This window comes from Podospora anserina, chromosome 7, assembly GCF_000226545.1.
Source record: "Podospora anserina S mat+ genomic DNA chromosome 7, supercontig 1".
Taxonomy (NCBI): domain Eukaryota; kingdom Fungi; phylum Ascomycota; class Sordariomycetes; order Sordariales; family Podosporaceae; genus Podospora; species Podospora anserina.
Window position 1 is genome coordinate 1,186,146 of NW_001914854.1, and position 23,054 is coordinate 1,209,199.

At 53.5% G+C, this 23,054-nt stretch overlaps 9 protein-coding genes across 9 annotated transcripts, besides 3 other annotated features; 2 read left to right on the plus strand and 7 right to left on the minus strand.

The window, feature by feature from the left end:
- Nucleotides 1-1,301: 1,301 nt before the first annotated feature.
- Nucleotides 1,302-2,336, minus strand: PODANS_7_5250 (uncharacterized protein; the record flags this gene model as incomplete). Its single annotated transcript, XM_001907845.1, has 1 exon — nucleotides 1,302-2,336. The coding sequence occupies one exon, from the start codon at nucleotides 2,334-2,336 to the stop codon at nucleotides 1,302-1,304; it is 1,035 nt and encodes a 344-aa protein (XP_001907880.1).
- Nucleotides 2,337-4,690: 2,354 nt separating this feature from the next.
- On the minus strand, nucleotides 4,691-5,167 carry PODANS_7_5260 (uncharacterized protein; the record flags this gene model as incomplete). The annotated part of the gene is made up of 1 exon (XM_001907846.1): nucleotides 4,691-5,167. One exon carries the CDS (start codon nucleotides 5,165-5,167, stop codon nucleotides 4,691-4,693), a length of 477 nt encoding a protein of 158 aa, XP_001907881.1.
- Nucleotides 5,168-7,011: 1,844 nt separating this feature from the next.
- Nucleotides 7,012-7,410, plus strand: PODANS_7_5270 (uncharacterized protein; the record flags this gene model as incomplete). Its single annotated transcript, XM_001907847.1, has 1 exon — nucleotides 7,012-7,410. The coding sequence occupies one exon, from the start codon at nucleotides 7,012-7,014 to the stop codon at nucleotides 7,408-7,410; it is 399 nt and encodes a 132-aa protein (XP_001907882.1).
- A 372-nt stretch (nucleotides 7,411-7,782) lies between these two features.
- PODANS_7_5280 (uncharacterized protein) lies at nucleotides 7,783-11,121 on the minus strand (the record flags this gene model as incomplete). Its single annotated transcript, XM_001907848.1, has 2 exons — nucleotides 7,783-9,136; nucleotides 9,344-11,121. The coding sequence occupies 2 exons, from the start codon at nucleotides 11,119-11,121 to the stop codon at nucleotides 7,783-7,785; spliced, it is 3,132 nt and encodes a 1,043-aa protein (XP_001907883.1).
- Nucleotides 8,202-8,220: a sequence feature (primer 7G4B).
- Nucleotides 8,350-8,403: an STS (microsatellite 7G4 NON POLYMORPHE).
- Nucleotides 8,407-8,424: a sequence feature (primer 7G4Abis).
- An 858-nt stretch (nucleotides 11,122-11,979) lies between the features above and the next one.
- On the minus strand, nucleotides 11,980-12,795 carry PODANS_7_5290 (uncharacterized protein; the record flags this gene model as incomplete). Its single annotated transcript, XM_001907849.1, has 1 exon — nucleotides 11,980-12,795. The coding sequence occupies one exon, from the start codon at nucleotides 12,793-12,795 to the stop codon at nucleotides 11,980-11,982; it is 816 nt and encodes a 271-aa protein (XP_001907884.1).
- Nucleotides 12,796-13,683: 888 nt separating this feature from the next.
- Nucleotides 13,684-15,102, minus strand: PODANS_7_5300 (uncharacterized protein; the record flags this gene model as incomplete). The annotated part of the gene is made up of 3 exons (XM_001907850.1): nucleotides 13,684-14,268; nucleotides 14,322-14,380; nucleotides 14,451-15,102. The coding sequence occupies 3 exons, from the start codon at nucleotides 15,100-15,102 to the stop codon at nucleotides 13,684-13,686; spliced, it is 1,296 nt and encodes a 431-aa protein (XP_001907885.1).
- Nucleotides 15,103-15,366: 264 nt separating this feature from the next.
- Nucleotides 15,367-15,510, minus strand: PODANS_7_5310 (uncharacterized protein; the record flags this gene model as incomplete). The annotated part of the gene is made up of 1 exon (XM_001907851.1): nucleotides 15,367-15,510. One exon carries the CDS (start codon nucleotides 15,508-15,510, stop codon nucleotides 15,367-15,369), a length of 144 nt encoding a protein of 47 aa, XP_001907886.1.
- A 914-nt stretch (nucleotides 15,511-16,424) lies between these two features.
- PODANS_7_5320 (uncharacterized protein) lies at nucleotides 16,425-17,206 on the minus strand (the record flags this gene model as incomplete). Its single annotated transcript, XM_001907852.1, has 2 exons — nucleotides 16,425-16,487; nucleotides 16,547-17,206. The coding sequence occupies 2 exons, from the start codon at nucleotides 17,204-17,206 to the stop codon at nucleotides 16,425-16,427; spliced, it is 723 nt and encodes a 240-aa protein (XP_001907887.1).
- A 737-nt stretch (nucleotides 17,207-17,943) lies between these two features.
- On the plus strand, nucleotides 17,944-22,928 carry PODANS_7_5330 (uncharacterized protein; the record flags this gene model as incomplete). Its single annotated transcript, XM_001907853.1, has 7 exons — nucleotides 17,944-18,038; nucleotides 18,137-19,966; nucleotides 20,020-20,250; nucleotides 20,297-20,543; nucleotides 20,598-20,902; nucleotides 20,960-22,157; nucleotides 22,215-22,928. 7 exons carry the CDS (start codon nucleotides 17,944-17,946, stop codon nucleotides 22,926-22,928), a joined length of 4,620 nt encoding a protein of 1,539 aa, XP_001907888.1.
- Nucleotides 22,929-23,054: the final 126 nt, after the last annotated feature.

Consider the following 23,054-nt stretch of genomic DNA (forward strand, 5'->3'; position numbering starts at 1 on the left):
CAAAACCAACCCCCTACTCCCGTCCATTCTTCTTGTTCCATATCCGAGGCAAGCCTTCTTTGCCTCGGGCTCGACCCAGCCTCCTTGGAAACACTTCCTTGTCGACAACCAGTGTCTGCCCTTTTGCTCCAGAAAATCACATATCCCGTATGAGTTTTTTCATGTCGCGCGCGCCAGGCTAGATGAATGTTATGTTTTCCGCTGATTTGTTTTTGGATATACACCTCCCAAACAACAATCCAGTGTTTTGTTTTGTGTTTTTTTTTTGCAGCGTTTCCGGCATCAAGCCGAAAAGTCGTTACCTCGTCGTCGTCGTCGTCGTCGTAATCGTCGTCGCTCGGTCGTACGCAACGTCGCAAAAAAAAAACAAAAAAGCCGGTTCTTGTCGGGGATATATATATCCATCATTAAGAAAAAGAAATAGGCCGTAACATTAACATTCATCCATGAGACAAGGAATATTAAAATGTTTGGTATCCAAGGTGGTCGTGCGTTGTCGGGTGAGTGAAGAACGAACGTTAAGCGAGTGTTGGTTTTTTTTTGGCTGAAGGTCGAGTCGAGTGGTGCTGAATTTCGTCCCCCATATCCACCAAGTTTTTGAAAGGGAAAAAAAAAGAGAGAAGAAAAGAAAAAGATCTTGAGCCCGGTCTGTGCCGAACTTGGGTTGTGGTGCATTGCTGCGGTCTCCTCTTTGATATTTGAATCACCGAAAAGGAAAAAAAAAAGTTTCACACAAGAAAAGAAAACAAGACCACCTGTATCTCATCCTTTCCAAAATATGCCGATAAATATGCAGATAAAAACTCATATATCCAGCCCCAGGACCCAGCCATGTAAGGTTTGATGTTGTGTGCATGCGATACAAAAGCCAAACAGAAGAAAAAGGCTTACAACCGAGCTCGCAGTTGAAGCAGTGGTATCCAAAATAGATGAAAAAAAAAACCAAGACCAAAAAACGCTCGCTGTAAACAAAAGAAACACACACAAAAAAAAAGAAAAAAAAAGAAAGAAAAACCCCGTCCAAATATATATGCGCCGAAAAGGGTATGTCGACGATATGTTCCCAGGAAGCTCCGAACCCATGCAAAAGGTGATGAAAGAAACGCCCCGATATGCCTTTGATGCTTGCGAACAATAAAGTGTGGTGGTGACAGGGGAAACTCTGTTGTTGCGCTTTGATGCCAAACCCTCCTGAAATCGCGACTATCGGTCGTGGCCGATGGGCGCGTTGGTTGGCGCGCTTACAACGAGGCTGTCGTCACGACTGGATAGCTAGCGGCCGATACAGGTGGCGATGGTTGTCACATTGTCGTCGCATAGTCCTGGTACCGACTGTCCCAGCCAAACGAGTTGTAGCCAACCGTCACACCGCACTGAGGAGCAAGCATGCTGGGCAGTGGGAGGTGGGGGATGGGCGACGAGACCAACTGCGAGCCGTAGAACAGACCAGCTGTGGTGTACGGCTGGCTGTAGGCAAGAGGAGGCGATGGCGTGTAGGACTCGCTGATGCCAATCGTGGCCCACATGGTAGGGCTGGTCGAGTCGGGCGGAGTCGAAGCTACACTCGGGCTCGAAGGCAGGATCTTCCAGGAATCGACGGGGGCTGGCATCGTGGTCGGGGTGGGCGCCTGGGACCAGATGTTCGCACCTGCAGGCGAGCTGGGCAGGAGCGGTGGTTGACGGACGACATCGACGATCCTGGGCGGCGGCGGAAGCAGAGGCTTGACCAGGTTCATGACGGCATTCTTCACCTCTTCACTCTTCCCACTGAGCAGCTCTCCAGCACCATCCTCCTCGAGCCCCTCGAGTGCCGACACATGTGTCCGGAAGACAAACTTGTTGATGGCCTGGATGAAGTCCTCGTGAAGCTTCTTGCACTGTGTTTCCTTCTCGGACCAGTCGTAGGTGTTGGCCTTTGCATTGACACAGTGGATGTCCTTGTGGTACTCAATCAGGGACTCGATGGTGTCCGGCGTCAGCTTGTAAGCAACCTCGTTTCTCAATACCATGTCGACGTGCACAATGTAGGCCTCGAGGTGGATGAGCTGGTAGTTGAAGATGGCCTCAATCAGCGGGTTGGAGTCTTTCCTGAGCTCCGACTCGGGGGCCTTGGGCAGCATCAGCGAAGCCAGGGTCCAGATGGCATTTGGCGACGACAGGGTCTCGGTCAGACATCTTTGGTGCTGAGGTACACTGTTGAGTGGGCGCTTGATCCTGTTGATGCGCTTGAGTGTTTGCGTGAGCCACGGCTCTACCTTGGATCCGAGGACCACGTTGACGGAGGAAGCACGGGGAGCAAAGGCAGCTGCCGAAGCCGGGAGTAGTTGTGGTGGCATGGTTTGAGTGTACTTTGGTGTGTGTCCTGGTTGAGTGAGTACAAAGGGTGGTCGAGGTGGAGCAGGGCAAGGGCTTGGGATGGGGAACTAGAAGGGCGAGGGAAACGAATAGTAAATAAGAAACGAGGTGAGAAAGGTGACGGAGCGGGCGGTCCCAAGACAAGGGATTAGCATGCACGCCAGCAACCGCAAATGAGAAGAAGAGAAGGGTGGACGAAGTCTCGTGAGGGGGAAGAAGGAGGGTGAGAATCTCGTATAGTCCGGGTGCGAGGGCCCGTCGTTATAAGAGCTCAAGTCCCGAAATGGGTACCTACCGACGGGGTCCCTGGTGTGTGTGGGGGGGGGGGGTAGGTACTTACTTGGGAGGGGAAGGGTAGGAGAGGGGGCGTGGCCGAGGACATGCAGGTCGATGGAGAGGGGACGACAGCGCCGATGGCCAGATGGGGCCAGGCGAGCGGACGGGACTGGGACCCGCCTGCAGCTTCACAGCAGCGCCCTCACCTCGACTGCTGTCTGCCCACTGTCCTCGTCGTTGGTGGAGGAGCAGCATCTGCGGGCAAACAGATCATCAGTGGTAGCCTGGGCTGACTGGCCCTGGAGGAAGAACGGGGTGAGGTTGACGGGTTTGCCGCGGCTTCGCGTCAGCGTCGTCTTTACTGAGGGCAAGTACCTCATACTACCACCCACTGCTGCCGCATTCCCGGACGCTACAGACGATATCAGACCCTTGACACTTATAAGTCGAGATAAAATGACCATCTTGGGACGATCTCCAAAGTACCTTTTGTTTCGTACCACCCCCAGGTTTCATGGCGCTCTCTCTGAGCATATGCAGTGTGGCACAAGAATACTTGATCCGATCCCAGCCGCTTGACTGGTGACAGGATAGGATAGGCACGTTTGATGGAAGACGGGAGACGGAAGAGATGGGACAGCAGCCACACCTGGGGTTTGCGCGGCCCATCGCCATCTGCTCTCTCTCCCTCTTAGGCCCAAGGTGAAAGAAGAGAGGAAAGAAAAGGGAAGAAAGTCCGTGGGCTATGCTGCCACTTGCATATGCGCAATGGCCATCAAGAGCGAATGGCTGGTCCGGCTTGTGGTCGGTCGCATGCGACCGGAGCTGAAAGCTGCAGATGTGGACGGTGCAAGCTTACAGCTACACTACGAACAGCGCCACATCTGGAGTAGTGTTACAGAGCACCGTACCGTAATTACACGGCTGTAAGTCTGAACGTCCGCCAAGAGAAAAGGTCGTCAGACTAACACCCGGCTAGACTCGCCCTGCTGAAGACTCCTCCTGGCTGGCGTGGCTGGCAGCAAGCTGTTCAGACTCTCTCATGACAGGCCTCTTGACAACAAGTCAAATCATGCAGCAAAATGACTCCTTTTTCGTGTTTCGCTAGTCGAAGAGTAAATGACGCGTCCCGCAGCAAGAAGAGCGCGTATCACAGCTCCCGGCCGATCGTAGGACTTTTTTTTTTTCATGGGGATTTTTAGTTGCATGAGCCGTGAGGAGTCATATCGATATCCGCCACCGCCCAGAATCTATATGAGTGGCCCGTCGAGATCCCACCAGAAACTGGAACTGGTAACTCGGGTAAACAGTGAGGCGTCAACTGAATACCTTGTGTGAATGGCTCCAGGACTTTCAGATAACGTCCGTAGTCGGGCAGCCAAGTCTGCAGCCAACTCTTGTTCTGAAAAAGAGCGTCGTTTCTGACTTGTGACTTGTGAGTTGTGATATTAACAGAATCACCGTCACTCCAAGGTACCATCCGCTCCCTTATTAGCGACACTGGCGTCCTGAGAAAGATAAACTGCCATGCAACTGCATGGTCTAGATTAAACACTGTTCGTGTTGCCGCTGAATGGACAGACGGTCGCTTGAAAAGGCCGGTGCCGTTTGTGATGGGCCACCTCTTCAGTCATGCATGAAGCTCGCTTGGTGAGGCCTCAAGAGCCATATTGTGCGGTCCATCACGCACACCATCTGGGTCTTGATGGCTTGGGATGGGGTTCCCCCTCCTTGCAAGCCGCCAAAAAACGTTCGAGAAGAAAGCAGCCGGAGCATGTTGGCGGCGGGGAAAAGACAAAGGCGTCATTTGCCATGGCGAGATTGTCTAAATCTCAAGCCATCGTCGTGATCACAAGATAGACCTCAATCTTCCCTTTGCCCAGTGATATGAAGCGGTGCCCTAGCCCGAAATCATGACGAGATGACAGAGACGGCGTAGCCATGTTGAAGGCTGCCCTGGAACCAAGGCTCCAACCCCATGACTGCATATCGTAAGATTAGGAGTCCTTCCGCAGTAGACGCAAGAAGCGAGGAGCCGAAAGCGAAAAAGATATCAACATCAGCTTGGCCAGAAGGAAACATGAAACACACAAGCGCGCTGCTGGAGGCGTTCTTCTCTTGTCTCAACTCCCTCAGTGGCTGACTGTCTGCCCATCAATAAAAGATCCCGCCCACCCCTCCCGAACATGCCGGTCTTGTTGCTGGAAATCTTGCTCGACGCCACACGTTCGACTTTCTTGGGCCCAGCACTCGACCAGTATGTCCCGATCTGGGCATGCCGCAGGAGGAGGATGGGACCCAGCCAGCCGGCTACACGTCCTGCGATGGCGATATTCGACACCGACTGGTCCCTTTGTCGAATTGTGCGGCCAGGGGTGGGTTCCGGAAGGAGATGTTCGAGTTGCAACATGCCACTGGCATCCCACTGGCACCCCCAAACGGGCAATATAGAGTGCAGGAGAGGGGGGAAGCATCGCCAGTGAATGCCAGCCTCTCGTCGGTCCCGTGTCATGGATGACAAGAGCAGGCATGGCATGGCAGACCATGCTAGCGCAGAAGGTGAGCAAAAAGGTGTGTAAGTTGGGATCCCTGCTATTGAGCCTCATTGGCTGCCGGCCTGACGCCCTCCTCCGGCCGCCATCTTGGAGAAAGACCGAGGATACGGCAGGCGATTGGGTGAAAAACTCGAAACGAGGGCAAAAAGGGTGGTGCCGCTTTGCGACGTTACTGCAGACTGGGGTGGCCTAGAACCACCTACCTGACGTCCAGCCTGCCAGATTAGAAGTGAGCGCGAGGCTGCTGTAGAACCGGCATCTGTTCCTGTCTGGGGTGTCAAATCTCCGTATACTTGGTTATGATAATCATGGTGGAAATGATGACGATGCTGATACTGATGCTTGGTGTTGATGCTGCTGGAAGCTGAACGTGGAGCTAGCTGCTGCTGTGAGGGCGAGGTGAAGTCTGTGAGAGAATGCCCAGACCTGCCCAGCTGAATTACGAATACATGGAGAGGGGTTTGTGCGTATCCAAACTTGGAAGCACGGTGGATCTGCAGCCTTTTCTCTCTGCAGCCCCACTGTTTCCAACAACGCAACTACACTTATACACACTGTCACTACAAATTGTGGCTTGGCTCATGTGGCTTGCGTATTCTTTCCTCTCTTGTGTGACGGGAGGTGAGGCAAAAAGTGCCGTCTCTTGCCGCGCAGCAGCGCACTCGTGACTGACAGTCACTTGACTTCGGCCGGGCTTCCTTCTTCAGGCCAGTGTCCCGTGATCGCAAATATTCCTGGATCTCTGTGAACCTCCTGTTTCGGCCAAACACGCCCACTGCCCACTGCCCACTGGCAGATCGTCTCTTGCTCGCGACCACAGTGCGGATCACCAATGGCTTCAGCTCGATAACGCCTGATTCTGGACTCCCTTGTTTTACTCTGCGTGGGGTATCATGACCCAATGAAGCCCCAGCGGGTATCGAGAAACAAGACAATTCGACGCGAGGAACTTTCAAGAAAGGAGAAAGGTCACAAAGCTTGGAAACCGGGTTCGGAATGGACAACCCCGCTGGCGAGGGCGAGGAAGAGGAAGGCGAGTTTACCGCAAGAAAGAAAAAACATTCCTCCCTGTTTTTTGCCGTGATCCTTCGCCGTCTTCACCGCTAGAAGACCGGTTTATCGCCTCAAACCCAAGTCCCTTGTGATCATGACTCCTCGACTTGAAATTTCTCAATAAGGAATCCCCCATCAACGGGGGGTTGACGGATATCGGATATTGGCCCCTCCTTGTCTTGTCCGTCTCCCGTCTCCCGTCGTGCCGGGCGGGCCTTGGCACCGTTGACGTCACTCTTTTGGCTTGTTAAGATCAAGCCTGTCAGGGGTCTGTCAAAGTCAACATCAACGTCAAAACCGAACTGTATTACAACACACGCCCGGCGATCTGCTAACAAGCCTCACCCCGGCCTGCCCGCCTGATGCCCAACGTTTTTTTTCTTCAATTCAAAGCCAGGGCAACTGAGGCGAAGCCGACCTTGAAAAAGGTGAAATGTGGGGCCGCCCCGTTGCCCTCGGAGGCAGCCGACTCAGCCGACCGACCGATCGACTGCCGAACAACCCTCACCTTAACGTGGCCGCCACGTACACCCGGTAACTCTAACGCCACATCTGAAGAGATCCGAGAAAAGGGTGTCATTCATCATTCAAGCGAGAGAAAAAAAATCATCTATTTTCAGCTGGCTCAGGGTAGCGCAAGGGAAAAACTTTAAGGATTGCCCCTCCCTCTTTTTCAAAGTTACGCAACCCCTGAATGTGGGGAAGCCTAGCTCGCTACGCTACACCCGAGGGTTAGGGTCGGGGATAAGGGCTCCCTCGAGCGCCCTCTCAAATGGTCACCGATCAGAGATCGCTTCGGTCAGCAGGTGCAAGGCCTCGTCACTGCAGCCAACTCACATGTAGGCCCAGCCAACAACTTCCAATCTACCTACATGACAGCCGATCAAGGGAGTTTATGCATACAGCATGCAAACACGGAGAGGAGGACCTGTCGGTATACCCGGAAGCAAAGGCAGATTTTTTGGGAATGCTGTCTCGGCAGTTGTACCTAGACCGGTCTGCCTTATGCTGGTGGTGGTCAGCACCTTGGTTGGGACAGCCCCACATTCGCTGCCTGTTAGCGTACCGACGCAAGGGAAAGGGGGCTCAGCCCAGCGGTTCAGTACTGGCACTCTTTGCAGCCGAGGCCGGTGAGATAGGCGGTGGGTTGGGTTACTCGATCTTTTATTGACGTTTGGAATGTTGCTTCTTTGAAGATGAAAGTGTGCTCGTGACAACTGGGAATGTACAGCGACAACACACGATTCCTAAAATATATCTTATTTTCCATCTTTCTACTCAAAGACATATACCATCCGTAAAGGCATAAACTCACCGTCGAAGACATATACCATCCGTAAAGGCATAAACTCACCGTCGAAGACATATACCATCCGTAAAGGCATAAACTCACCGTCGAACTGCTGTGGTCATATTTTGACCGCTGAATAGCCCAACACCAAACCAGAGAATGTAAACAAAACCAAACAGAATATTCCACACACATCCCAACTTCACCCGCCCAAATCCCATGTAATAATCCTTCCCCCCGCACCTTCCCCCTTTACCAATCCCCCAACCCAGCAATCCCCTCCTCCTCCTCCTCCTCCTCCTTCTTATCATCATCCCACCCACCATCATTCCCCCCTTTATCCCCCCCCTCTTTCTTCTTCCCATCATCACTCTTGTTCCCACCCGTAACATTGCTAGCAACAGCAGCAACTAATCCCCCCAACCCGCCCAGCCCCCACCCAAAACCCCCAAGTTTATTCCCCAACTTCACCCCGCCATCATCCTCCTTCCCAACAGGAGTAGGAGTCCTAAACTCCCCCTCTGCCTTTTCCTTCCCCTTATCCACCTTCTTTTTCTCAGGGGAGTTTGGCCCCGGTGTCTCGTTCCATGAGCCAGGCATGGACATCTCACTGTTGTTTGGTTTCTTCTTGTCCCACGGATTCGGATCGACGTTTTCGTTGTCCGAGTCGAACTGGTCTTGGGGTGAAGGTTGAAAGGTGAGTTTTTTGCGGGAGGATTTTTTGCTGGTGTTGGTTCCTGTGAGGGAGGCGGGTTTGGGGAAGGTGAAGGGGGAGGGGGGTTTAGAGGGGGGGTTGGGGTCGGGCCAGGTGTTGTTGCTGTTGTTGTTGTTGTTGTTGTTGTTGTTGTTGTTGTTGTTGTTGTTGTTGTTGTTCTCGTTGCCCCAGCTGTTGTCATTGGAGGTATCATTGTTGTCACCCGAGTTGTTGTTGTCATCGTTGCCCCAACTGCCGCCGCCGTTGTTGTTGTTCTCAGCCGAGGTATCATTGTTATTGTTGTCGTTGCCCCAGCTGTTGTCGCCGTTGTTGTTGTTGTTGTTGTTGTTGTTGTTGTTGTCGTTGGAGGTATCGTTGTTGTCCCCAGAGGAGTTATTCTCATTACCCCAACCGCCACCCGCATTGTCATTGGAGGTATCGTTGTTATCCCCAGAGGTGTTGTTTTCGCTGCCCCAACTGTCGCCGCCGCCGTTGTTGTTGAAGGTATCATTGGAGTTGTCGTTGGAGTTGTCGTTGGAGTTGTCGTTAGAGTTGTCGTTGGAGTCATCATTTCCGTTGCCCCAACCCCCCCAACTGTTGTCATTGGAGTTTTCGTTGGAATTGTCGTTTCCGTTACCCCAGCCGCCACCGTTGTTGTCATTGTTGCCATCAGACCCGGCCTTGGTGCTCTCGGTGAACTGAACAGCAGGAGAGGCCGACCTGCCCTTCTTCCCTCCTTTCTTGTTCTTCCCTCCTTTGCTGTTACTTCCGCCCTGGTTGTTACCTCCGCCCTGGTTGTTACCTCTGCCCTGGTTGTTACTTCCGCCCTGGTTGTTACCTCCACCGTTGTTCCCTCCACCGCCCTTGTTGCCGCCAGAGCCAGAAGCCACATTCGGAGTTCCCTGCTGCGCCCTAGGTGTCCCCCGGCCCTGGCCCTGCCCCTGTGACGCCGAATCATTCGGCCATATCGGAGGCACAGCGTTCAACTGCCACGACCCCGGCATCTGCTGCCACTGCTGGTACCCAGCCATTCCCTGCGGAGTAAAGTTGTGAGGACCGTAAGCCCCAAGCTGCACGGGAGGCTGCATCACAGGCGGCGGAGGACCCTAGCCTCCCCACGCAGGACCGCCAGGTTGATGGGACCAGTAGGGATTCGGGCAGTCTGTGTGGATGATGTTGGTCACAGGATGCACAACACCATCCCCGGCGTAGCCATAGTTCTGGAACTGGGGGTGGATAGGAGCCGGCGGAAAGCCCGCAGGCACAGCGGGCTGCTGAGCTGGGCTGTCAAAGACTTGGACATGACCGTCTAGGTAGTAGGCGTTGCGCGGTGGTTGGACGGTGGCTGAGCGAGAGGGGACATGCTGGACGGTGGCTGATCCCTGGGCGTTGTTCGAAGACTGGTTGCCACCGTCGGGTTTCTGCTGATCAGACTTGTTCTGGTTTTGGCTGGTACCAGAGCTGTCGCCGGCAGCCTTCTTGTTGTTCTGGGGGTTATCCTGCTTGCCCCTGTCTCCCTTTTTATCGTCCTTCTTGCCCTCCTGCCTCTCGTCCTTCTTGTCCTCTTTCTTGCCCTCCTGTTTCTCGTCCTTCCTGGCATCCTTGTTCACACCCTTCTTGTCATCCTGCTTATCATCCTTTCCGTCCTTCTTTCCATCCTTCTTGCCCTTGTCATTCCCCGAAGAACCACCCTTCTTCTTCAGACAGTCTGTAAGCAGCGCCGCGGCTATCTCCTTTCTAGTTCGGGGCTTGCTCAACTCCCGGCCCAGGAGTCTCCGACCCTGAATGCAGTTCTCGCAGCCGCATGTGGCATGGGGCTCCAGATCGGGGGTGACAAAGTCGTCAGGAGCGCCCGCGTCTTGCTTCTTCGTGTTGTGCTGGCCCGACTTGTTGTCTTTTGACTTGTCCTCGGTCTTATTGTCATCAGCCTTCTTCTTGTCCTCTGCTTTCTTGTTGCCCTCGACCTTCTTCTCCGCCTCCATGGTCTTGCTGGACTCACCCTTCTCGTCAGGCTCGGGAGGGGCCAGCTTAGCCTCGGCCGGCGTCTTGCTGCTCTGAAGCGGCACCTTTGCGACAAAAGTCTCGCCCTCGCCGTCGCTGCCCGTATAGACCTCAACCTGAAATTTCGGCTTCTTGGCTGTGGTGTTGACAGGTTTCTCCGTCTCTTGAGTCTTCCTGACCTCCTTGGGTTTGGCAGAGTCAGCCTTCTTCTCCTCCTTTGACGGAGATGACCTGGGATCGCTCGGTTTGCCCTTTGTTTGTTGTTGCTTGTAAGCCTTGGAAACTGCCAACGCTATAGCCATGGCGCGCTCCTCCTCGTCTGAGTCAACGTCTGAAAAGATCTCGGAAAGTCGCTTGGTCGTGGCCGCCTCGATCTCTGCCTTCCTCTTGGCCTCCTCTTCTTTCGCTTTCTCTTTGGCCACCTTCCTGTCTTGAGCAGCGTGAACCGTAGCAATTGTTCTAGCCTCAGCTCGGGCAATGGCAACACTAGCCTTTTTAAGTGCGGCGGCAGCGGCAGCAGTAGCCTCGATGTCGACGGAAGCCGTCTCGGCTTGGGCAGCTTGGGCGGCTCTTGCTTTGTGACAACTCTTGTGCTCTCGAGGATGACGGGACTCGCCATGCTCGCGGTGCTCGTGGTGCTCGTGGTGCTCACTGACTCGATGCCTGGTGGGCGGCTGAGCAGTAGTCGAACCTTGTCGATCGTAGTATCTGTCTCGGGATGGGGACCGATGCCTAGAGGGGGGCCGGGGTCTAGAATCGCGGCGCCTGGAATCTCTGCCTCTGTACTCTTTCTCCTCTGATCTCCGTCTCTCCGGCTCGGGTGTTGTCAGTCTCTCCTTTTCGGTGCGAGTGAGATTGCGGCCCATAATCCACTCCATCATGGTATTGGGAGGCATGGCTGCGGTCAGCGAGTCGCAGCGAGCAGTGCGACTTTGGTGATGTTGGAGACAAAAGGAAAAGTCAAAAAACGACTATCAATCTCCTGAAGTGATAGTGACGGAACGGAAACAGACTGGTAGCGGTGTTGAAGGGCGAAGAACAAGGAAAGAATCGAGAAGGAGCCTCTCGATCCGAGCGGGTGTTTGGAGAAAAGGAAACAAGTCGGGGAGGGGCCAACGGCCCTGAGTGAAGAGGAGAGAACGACGAGAGGGGAAATACTTGGCCTGGTGTCGAACAGTAACCAGAGATGAAAGTAGCCGCAGAAAGCAATTTGCTGTGAAGGAGAGTATGCGCTGAAAACTGTAGTCGCAAGGTAGGAAGAAGCTTTGTATTTGCAGGAAGAATTGGCTATTACAGCAAAGTCGGTGGTGGGGGGTGGAAGGGAGATTTTTGCAAGAAAGGCGGGTCTCGTTGCTGGAAATTCACTTGAGATGGAAAGGTAAGGGAGCAAGTCGAGTGTTTGAGGAAGTCGCTCAGAAGGTCGTGGGTCTGCCCGTAGTTCTCATGTCGTCGACTGATGCCCTGCAGTTTGAGGCTCAATGGAGATGCCCCATGGCCCGTGTCAGTCGACATCTGCCATTGAGATTCCCGTCGAGTCTCTCTCACTGACTCGAAGCCTCCCATTCCTCGTCGAAACCACGCAGTTTGAGGCCCCGTTCAACTACAAGTAACCAATACAAACAAGACCTTCGAGACAAAGAGACGCAGAAAAGAAAGTAAATACATTAACCCATCAACCCTTATGTATCTCACAAGTTCAAAGCTCTCATCATGTACCGTGTTCCATAGTCCCGACTCATCTTCATCACCACCAACTACAGCTTAGCCCTCTCCCTCCTCTCCCTCTCCTCCCACTCCCTCTCCCCCCTGGAATTCCTCCACAACCCCCACCCCCCAACAACCAACGCCAACGGAGGACAAACCCACAAAACCCACCCCCACCACCTCGGGCTCCCCCTCTCCACCTCCTCCATAACCCTCCTCAACTCCCTCTTCAGATCGTCCTTATCCCCATCATTCCAAACCACCACCCCCCCACCAAAAGCCGCCCTCTCAACCTTTTTCATCACCCCCCCCTGACTCCTAACCCGATTCTCCGCATCCTCCCTGCTCAAATGCCCATCCCGCCTCATCAACCTCTCCATCTGAACCTCCTCATCCCTCACCCCAACAACCATAACCCGTCCCACATACCGATCAAGCTTACTCTCAAACAACAACGGCACATCCAACACCACCGCCCTTTTCCCTTTGACATACTCCCTCACCACAGCCCAAAACATGGCCTTCCTCACAGCAGGGTGCACAATCCCGTTCAGCACCCCCCTGTCCTTCGCCCTCTCCAGACTAGTACCGAAAACCCTCTTCCCGAGCGCAGGTCGGTTCAACGGGCGGCCTTTTCCGTTTGGTCCATTCTCCGGCATGTCCTCTGACACAGGGACGAGTAAGTCGGGTGTGCTGGGGAGGAAGTGCTTCACAATGGCATTGTAACCCGGCGTGCCCGGCTCGACGACCTGGCGGGCGATCAGGTCGGCGTCGATGATGGGGAGGTTGTAGGGTGGCTGCGATAAAAGGGAGGAAACGGTTGATTTGCCCGTGGCTATCGAGCCTGTGAGGCCTATGAGCAGCATTTTTGGCAAAGTTTCTTTCTTTAATGACTTTTGGTGAATATGAAATTGATGATAGGGGTTGTGAGATAATGGCAAGAGTTGATGAATGAGTACAAGTTTCAGTATATGTGAACTAATAAAATGGGAAGCGGGTTTCGTTAGCCAGTGCCCATGGCAATCGTATGATGATGCGGGGAGGAGGATCCTCTTCTTCCTCCAACACCTTTTTGCCGAGCTTCTCCAAGCTGCTTCCCCCGATTCAATCGACAGCTGATGAGCTCAGCCTTGGCACAAGAGGTAAAACCCGCCTTCGTCATCGCAAAACGGACAATGGCGTGCCCGGCACTAACACTTTCACCCCAATTTCCCCACCAAAACTGTTAACATCCCGCCAAGCCGGGTCAAATCTGGGGTTCGCTTTGCATGTGACATCTGTGGCGTGCTGTCGGGGACCCTTGGCCTTTTGTAGCGGCCCGCTTTCAGCCTCACAGCTCCGTTTTTGACCTCCTTCAACCTTCACATCTTCACCAGGCACTTCACGGAGCATAAAAAAAATATCATAGGAATGTATTGAGCAGTATAAAACCAGCGCAGAAACCATCCCATAAACGCCAGCGATAAAAAACCGTTGCCCATTCCCTTTAGTACCATCGCCAAACCGAAAAAGAACCCATGCCCATCCCATGATACCATTTCCATCCATCTAAAAGATGACCATCCATGAGACCCTGACGTGAACTCAATCCTGTACCATCTAGAGGAAATGATCGAACCGACTAGATTAAATAAAGGCAACGCAGCCAAAGGAGATCTGCCTCAAAGACAGCAGATTGTTCATCAAAGGCATCGCTAACAACACCAGCTCGTTAGCCAACGTGCTCCACAGTCAACACCAAAGTATACTCACCTCTAGACATCAGGAGGAGCCTCAAGACGCTTGGCATAAAACCAACCATCCCTCACATACCACTTGTGCTTGAGCCGATCAATCTGACGACGCTGATAGAGACCCCAATGGCCATCCACCTCCTCCACCCACCACTCCTTGTACGGGTCCCTGTTGGCCGGCATAAAGTCCTGAGGCTCGAAGCATCCCTCCTGCTTGGCATGCTCAATGTCAGCAGCCAATCGCTCGCTCTGAGTGAGGCCAATGCCCAAGGCAGGCTCAAAGTGGACGTGAGGAGGCTGCGCACCAGGAGTTGGGCTACCAGGGAAAGCTTGGTGGCCGTGACCGTTCGGCATCTGCATCAACGGATTCATGCCAGGCTGCATCCGAGAGTAGGCAATGCCGGCGCCGGGGAAGCTGGGCAGAATGGGACCACCTTGAGGGCCAAACATGCCCATGGCAGGCATACCAGCGCCGGGCATGGCGGGCATGGCAGGCATGGTGACGCCGGCGGGGGACGACACCACAGGTCCCTGAGGACCCATCATGTAGCCTCCTTGGAGGGCATAACCACCCATCTGGCACAAGGGAGTGTCTTGACCGGTGACCTGTGAAAAACTTGATTAGCAAGTGTCGCACAAAATCTGACTTGAAAAAGCACATCAAAGACCACTCGGTCGCCTGTTCGATGACTGAATCGAAACAAAAAGTCGGAAACTGCTGGCGTCAATTACCTGAGGAAAACCAGCAGCCAGGCCAGCGAAATAAGCCATGCTAGGGGGATCCCGACGAGGGATGTACGTCTGGGTCATAGGTCCAAACTGGGTGGAGGGCAGCTGGGGCTGAAAGTGAATCCCATTGGGGTTCAGGACAGGAGGGGCAGCCGGGAAGGCACGCATTGAGCGTAGAGGGGTGGTCGGCCTGGCGCCATTGTTGCCGTTCTGGTCATCTTGTTCCGACTTCATCTTGCTGGTAAAAGGACTCGCCTGAGGATGGGGTGGGAAATCGAGGTCGAAGCGAGCCCTTTTATGAGGAATCAAGCCGACAGCCGGGGCAGGAGCTGCTCCCATAGGTTGCCGGGCCGCACCTGTGCCCTCATCGTACCCATCTGGTTTGCGTTTGAGGCTGATAATCTCCGCCCCCAATAATTCCATTTTTCGATCCACCTGCCCGCTCTCCCCATCTCTGATGGCCATCTCCCGTTCAAAATCTTCCGCCGCGTCTTGAACCACATGTCCCAAGACTTTATATTCAAGCTTGGTCGGGAGCGCATCGGGGTTCTTGGTGAGCCCTTCAAGTCTGAGGTTCAGTATCTCGCAACCAGTAGCTAGGTGGTCAATGGTATCAGAAAGCTCGGCGAGGAGCTCATTCTGTTCTTTGATTTGGTCGGCAGAGTCGTCGTCCTTGTTCGGCCCAGAGGCGGGGCCTCCTATGGTGAGCATTTTGAATGTGTGGCGATCGCCGGTTGTGTGGGTGTTGCGCCGATACAAAAGTCGACAGGACCGCAGAAGTCGGCGATCTTTTTATCCTCAACAACAACACCCCCATTCACTTGAGCGGGTCCTCAATTGCTCCAGGAGCTCACTTGAGCTATGGCCATTGGAAATTATTGTGGGTTCAACCTGGCCATCTTCACTCACTGACTTCAGTGCTCAACTTGCTCTCCCAGCCGCCTGGAGGTGCCAGCTGGGAGCAACTAACCCTTATCAACACCGCGTACGTACCGTATCTCGAAGAACCCACATGTTTCTGGTGCGGCTCCAGTGCCAGCGGTAGCGTTGGGGATTGCTACGCTGGTTGCTCCCGCGTTCGTGGGTTGTCTTGGTGATTGGCCAGCAGGGGAGGCACATGTCGTCGAAGTGAGTTGATGGTTGGGGTTGGATCAAAATGTGAATTTTGAAGACTCTACTTGGGTACGGAGAAGAGAAAGGAGACAAATCCTCAGGACGACCTCAGATCACAAGACAGAGCACAGTGCGGAGATCAGCCAGCAAGGAAGGCACCACGGGAGCAGTCAGGTCTTGGTCACACCGGCCAGTGAGTATCGTATGTTGTCGCTGATAGCACTGTGTAGTCATCAAGCTGTTCAGAGGGCCATTTTACAGCTATTCAGATTCACAAAGGAGAGCTGGAAGACGGTCTTTTGAGTGGACTCTGGTCAACGAACAACACACGATGAGCTCTGTGGATTTTATGAATCTCTGCCTGATGCCAGATGGAAGGACTTACAACCCCTGAATTGTGTCACCTTGGCATCAGACAACCCCTTTCGATCTGGACCTCCCATATATAACAGTAGACATTTCGACTGCCTGGCACCATAACACCCAAAAATAGTCCGGCAAAATGCCACCAAGCTGATCAAAATATGCCACATACCAATTCGTCCTGTCCCTTCACCCCAGAGGGAACAAATGATTCTATATGACCACCAAAACACCGCTATTATACAATTTCCATTGGGAGGAGAGAATACCCTTGCGCTATGCATAAACCCGTCCGCCACCCTAGGTACCACCCCTGGCCGAGTTTTTCCCACATTCATCTTCGTACACATCACCATCGAGCCCTCCGTAAGCTGAATTTACATATAGCAACCGCAAGGTGGGCCGGGCACCAAGTTTCGAGGCAAGTCTGCTGCGATCTTGGGTCGATCAAAGAAGAGATTTATCGTCGGCGAAGCTCACAAGGGCTCCCGTAGATGCCATCGAGTCATCTCGTTTATTTTCGTAGGAAGTGCGATCACGATCAACATGGTCCTGCTTTAAAGGTTCTCGAGCTCCTTGTGTTGCGGTTGGCTTGTGGGGAAGAATGTGCGCCGGGTGATCTACAACACAATTAGTTCAACCTTCTTGAAGTAGAAATCGGAACGCAAGGAAGACTTACCGCCCAGAGACCAGCCACCGAGGCCACGAGACCACCCGAAATCATCATTGGCCGGAGACCCCTTGTGCTCTTGAAAATCGCGCCGCTGATGCCACCCGCCAGAATCATGTTGGCAGCATCGTGCTTCCCCCTGACGTAGCCAATGTATGAGTTGACGCAGTTGTACACAATAGCCACCACACCCGCCGAGTTGCCCAAGAAAGGTCCTCTCCTGGTGATCGAGTTGAGCACCGTGTTCAACCGCAGCTTTGGCGGCTGGTCGGCCGACCTCCTCAATCCTTCTTGTAGACCCCAAGCACCTCCTAATGTCAGACCTGCCAGGTAGGTCACACCGGTGCCGTAGCAGAGATCGTCTGTGAAGCCGCGGGATGGCAGTACCGACTGGCCACCGGGGAGGTCTGTGAGGGCAGAGTCTTCGAGGCTGAGGTAGTCGAGTGTGTCCTTGTCGATGCCAGCGAAGGCATGTAGTTGTGTTGGGTCGGCGAAAGAAGAGGTGCCGAGGAACTGCTCAACACCCTGGGCCTGGGTTGGGTCGAAGGGAGCTGGGGAGGAGGCATAGCCGGTGCTGGTGGGTGGTGACTGTGTGGTGGGTGGCGGCGCAGTCGATGAGGGGGTTTGTGACGAGGACTTCTTGCCCGTCAGGGTATCCCAGAGAGACATTTTGGCGGCGGAGGGGTAAACCGGACCGAGAGGTGACAAAGATAGAAGCCGAATTGGATGGAGCGGGTGCTGTACGACGGGGTGGGCGTCTACACGGCGGGTTCGCAAGACGGGATTTGGTGCGCTGAGGTCTGAGTGGGAGAGAGCTGCCGGGTCTGGGGGTCACGTCGGCGGCGATCGATAAGCAGTCAAAGCCAAAAAAAATTTACCGGCCATGAGGATGGCCCGTGCACTGGCTCGGGCTTGGCACCCGTGTAGAGATCTACGCAACTACCGCTGGGAGACGTAAGACAATATGTATGTTGAAGTAGGTAGAGCGAATTACGTTCTTCTATGCCTGGGGTCAACTAGATGATAATACGAATTTGAAACTTGGAGAGTCCCCTTCAACTCAGTGTTGTAAGCGTTGTAAGCTGTATTAGCTCTCCCATAATGACGGCAGCCAAGACCAAGGTGAGCAAGGTGAGGGTGCTTGTAATTCACGGTGAGCCATGACAACCCTATCCCCGTACAACACCCAAAATTTCTCCCTCTTCTGGCTGTCGCATATTCAAGTCCAGGATACACTCATTTGAGCTTATTGAGAAGGGAGCTATATGCCGGCGATTTGAGGCTCTTGCAGTTCTACAATCTTTTATTCTCACCACTTTTGTTGGGAACCCCATCATCGCACCTTCTGAGCTTTCATATTTCACTACCCCTCCTTCTTTGATAAATTTATCAAGACCCTGCCAAGCATGGAGGGGCAGACCTCAGACGGCAGCATCGATGCACTCATTTCTGGACTCGGCCCGGAAATCTTTGAAAATGCAAACACCATCTCAAAATGGCTGTTGAGTCGGCCTGAAGAAACCAGACCCCAGTATGTTCACGTACCTGTATCTCACCCACATAGGCAATTCATTTCACTAATAATTACACCCTCAACAGGCTGGCCGAGGCCCTTGTCCAGAAACTCTTCCAGGATGCCTCACAGGCTCGCCAATATCATGGAAATGGTCACGCCTGCGTCAGGCTGTGCAGCTTTGTTCAGCAATGCTTCAAGTCTAGCGACCAGACCTTGAAGAAGTGGTCCACCACAGAGGCTCTCACTTTGGAGCTCTTCCTCTTCTACTTGGAGTGGTACGAACACGATCCTCACAGAGCCCTGCGTCTGATTCTGGATGTGCTTGTAGCGGCTTGCACCAACAACCCTTGCCCCGAGACAGGACGGGCCATCCAGGGACGCGTGCTGGAAACGCTCGTCCAAATCATCACTCGAAAATATCCCAAGCAACTGACAAAATCAGGACTTCAATGTCTTGAGCATCTCCTCAGCAAGCGCGTGGTCTCATTAGACGACATAGCTTTGACCTACAAACAGGTAGAGCCAGCAGTGGCTTCTCTGCCGAGTCTTGAGCTCTGGAAATCATTCGTCTTCCATCTGTTTTCCTGGATGGAACTTACCTATGTTTGCCCTCTGGCCGGAAAATGCATCGTTCATGTTTTCCGCGGTCTAGACAGCGCTGCGGCACTGGATTCCACCACAGGGTTCGACGTTGAGTTATGGCGGCAATGGTTACAAGATGCCCTTGTTCAGAATCCAGAGATTTTGGAAGACATCAAAAACTATGTGCTGGTGGCCATCTTCAAGACCGATAAAGCTGCGGCTTTGAGACTGTTACATGTCTTCAACAAGGAGCAGCTCTCTAACAACCAGCAAGGATCCGATCAGGGTATTTTACTTCAGCTGGCTACGTTGGAGCTGGGCAAGAAGACTGGTCTGGTGGACGAGCCCGCCAGCCAGCCTGAGGAGTCAAAACACCTTGCATTGGATTCAAAAGTTTTGGGGACACTGCTTGGCCATCCCACCATTTCGGTGAGATGTAGCGCTCTGTCCCTGGTGGTCTCATCCCAGGCCACCACCAAGCCTCTTTCAGAGGATGCCTTCAGCCTGTTAAGGACATACCTGGCCGCCTTTCACGCGGATTACGATGCCAAAGTCCGTAACGAGGTCCTTGGACTCACCAAAAATCTGCTGAAGCGTGTAAAGAGCATCATCACCGTTGCTCGACGAAGTTTGGCCGATTTTGCAAACCGGGAATCCCAACTCGCCGCTGGCGGTAATGCCGAGCCACCTCTGAAGAAGAAGAAGGCGGGTCCTGAAGCTGCTCTGAGGGATGCTTCCGAAGCGAAATCCGTTCTTACATCGCACCAAAACTTCCTAGAGTGGTATGTAGGCTTTCTCAGAGACGAGCTGATACCTACGGCGTCGTACCAGCGCCATATTACTGCTGTGAAAGCTGCTCTTTTGGCCGTCAGAGTTGGAAAGCACGCCGCTGCTACAGACGATACTGTTGATGAGGATGTGATCCGATTGATCGCTAATGATCCTACCTGGACTCGTCTTCTTTTCGATCTTCTGTTGGATCCCTTCGACGACGTCCGAGAGGCTGCTTCGACACTCTTGAGTTTAATACCACAAGAACTGATAGCTAGACCTGTGGCCCAATCACGGAGATCAGAAACGCTCCTCGACATCCTTCGGAGCTTCTGTGGACGGGCTAATGCGTTGGCTGACAGAACTGGGCGAGCTGACCACGGTGATGGAGCCGCTCGGGCTCAGGGTCTTTCATGCAGCTGGCTGAATGCCCAACAGCTGCAGATTCAGTACCTGGCAGAAATTATCAGTGGTATTGAAGCCAAGATTTCCAAAGCGGAACAAGATTTAGGACATGCGGCAATCGAGAGCCCTGTTCATGCCGATTTTGCAGCAATTAGGCAAGTCAACGAACATGACGAAGCCAGGGCGTTGTACTGACATGTCTATTCAGCTATGTCTGGCAGGTGCTCGCCAAGCAAACTTACGCTGAAACCGAGTTAGAAGCCCTCCGCCAACTTCAAGAGCGGATATTTGGTGGAGCGCAACGGATATGGCTGGCAGTCAAACATGTTCTTTGTGATGACTCCCCGGAAGGCCATTTGCCCGAAGAAATGGAAGACATTGAAGGCCTGGACACCAAGGACCTTCTTAGCTACAGCTTCCGCGCGGTCCACGAGTCTAGGTACGGTCATCTTGCCCTGCGTGCAAACCCTGCTAACCGTTCCTAGTAACCTCTTGCGCCTCATCATGGGGACCTTACGGTTGAAGGCAGTGGCCGGTGTGCCTTTTCCTCCTCTAGAGGTGTTCAAAAAGACAGGTTACCTGACTTTTGAACAACTGGCTCAGCTGAGACATCGTGGTGCCTTCTCTACAGTCTCGTATACTTTTACGAACTGTTGCCAACTTACCCAAAATCTGAAGACTGTGTACCCTAACGCTGATGAAGAGGCTGATCTTCTTCGTGACTGGTACAAGGTAAGTAATCAAGTTTTGCTGTCGAAAGAATGGCTGCTGATCTGTCTACTTAAGGGGGCAGTAGAGTGCATCATGACCCAAGCATCGACGACTCGCCGGTCGGCAGGCATTCCATCTCTTATTGCCGCTGTTCTGTCGGCGAATGCCTCTTCTCCATCTTTCGACGAGGTCTACGGCAACCTCGAGCAAATTGGAAAGAAACCCGTAACGCAAGCTGAGACTGATGGCTCCAACCTTCCGCAAGTTCACGCCCTCAACTGCCTGAGAGAAATCTTCAGGAGTTCGCTTCTCAGTAAGCGCGCCGAGGGTTACTTGGCCAGAACGCTGCATCTTGCTTCAACCAGTCTGAAGTCTGAAGTGTAAGTTCGTCGAAATAGGCCGTGAATATGAAGATAGCAAAACTGACAAGAGGTTAGCTGGGCAATCCGCAACTGTGGCCTTCTCCTTCTGAGAGCGCTCATAGATTGTCTGCTCGGCACCGGCGAGAGCAAGGCCATCATTGAATCTGGTTGGGACGGCAACTCTGTTCGTATCTCGTACAACAAGTATCCGGAACTACCAGATATCATTCTCGGCCTTCTTGAAGCAGACGATGTCGACGCGGGGCTGGCCAACTCTGCCGCTGCGGAAGCGGTATTCCCCGCTCTTGACATCATTCGTCGTGCTGGCCCTCCAGAGGAGCACAGAGGCGAGCTGCGGAGGCGCATTGAAAACTATCTCGGCAGCAAGGTTTGGCACGTTCGTGAGATTGCTGCCAGAACCCTCTGCTCCTTCTTGTTGAGAGAGGATTGGGTGTCTGAGATTGGCAAGCTTCTTGAGCAAGCCGGCACTTCGTCCAATCGGCTCCATGGCGCTCTTCTCACAGCGAGATTTGTTATTGAACGCAAGTCAGACTTGGGCAGTGACCTAAAGACAGAAAATGCTTGGGCAGAGTCTCTTGTGGAGATTCTTGCTACCAAAAGCAAGGTCTTTGGACGCTGCCCAGAGGTGGAAGCGGGTTATCTTGAGATTCTCAATCTGCTCATCAAGCTTCAATGTCTGACCACAGACAAGCTGGCTTCCACTCTCCAGATCTCAACCAAGACCGGGAGCCCAGCTTCGGCGCTGTTGGAGATGGAGATTGCTCTCGGACTAGTCCACGAAACAGCTTCGTCCGGTGACGTTGCCGGTCTCCGCAACTACCTTGTCGAGCTGCTAGCTAGAGATGTCAACGTCGCCAGCCGAATGCTCGAAGCCATTCCAGCTGCCTTCTCCCAGGCACAGGATGACAACTCCAGGGTCCGGTCAGAGATTTGCCAGTTGTGTGTTGAGGTCTGCAGCACTTCACCTGCCCCTGAGGTCCGCGCGGTGTCACTCGCCAACCTCGGGGCGCTGATGTCGGCCATGCTCTCCAACGGTCATACTTCCGAATTGCCCTCCCTGTCCCAGCTCGACACCCTCTGGTCAGACCTCCCAAAGTGGTCCATCAACCCAGAGCTATCTTGGGCCATCACCGAAACAAGCGGCACAATAATGGCCATTCTCGCCTCTTGCCACAGAGACAACCTCCCAGACTTGGACGAAAGACTCCGTAACTGGGGTGCTCTGATTTCAGATTCTCTGCACGTCGACAATGTAAGTCCCCTTTCCCCCATCCCCTTTCTCATCACCCACTAACTGTGTGCCCCAAAGTCATTCGACACCCGCCACGCCGCCGCTTTCTCTCTGCACACCTTTTTTTCCCTCATCCCCGCCCCCCTTTTCCGAACCGCGTACCTGCCGGCCTTTTCAGCCCTCTACACAGCCCTAACAGACGACGACGACGAAATCCGCGAGGTTGCCGCGCTCGCGGTGTCCAGTCTCACGGCCCAACCGGCAACAGCAAATATCTCGTCCAAAACCCTTGTTACCTCCCTCCTCCCTTCTCACCTCCCCACTCCAGAGTTTTTTTCCCTTGCCATCTCCCATTTAACCTCTGGTAACCTCCCAGCGGAAACAAAACTCGGCAAGGCGCTCGACTTTGACGACGCGTTATTCGCAGCAGAGGAGCAGAATTTGTTTGTTGACGAGGTTAGAGAGGCGAGGGAGTGGAGGAGGGGGTTGGTGGGTGCTATTGAGGCTAACAAAAATGGGGAGAGGGTTTTGAAAGAGTGGAAGGAGTGGACTGTGCAGGGGCTGAAGGCGGTGGTGAAGGTGATGAAGGAAAAAAGAGAGGATGGACCGTTGGGGTGGACGAGCGATCAAAAGGTTTTTGCTGTTGTGGCTCGGGTTTTGATCTCTGCGAGGGGGGTGCTGGCTGTTGATGAGGGGGAGGAGGTGGAGGTGTTGTTGGGTGAGGTGGTCGAGATGGGGAGGGGGGGGTTGTTGCATGGGGGTTTGGTGGGGTTGGCCTTGGAGGAGGTTTGAGTGTAGAACAACAATCGAGGAGAAAAAAAGGGGGTTAGTGAAATCAAGATGTTCTTTTTGACAGATTGATAAGTTTCTACAGACAACAAACCTACACACAGTGAGAACTCCCTCGGAAATATATGT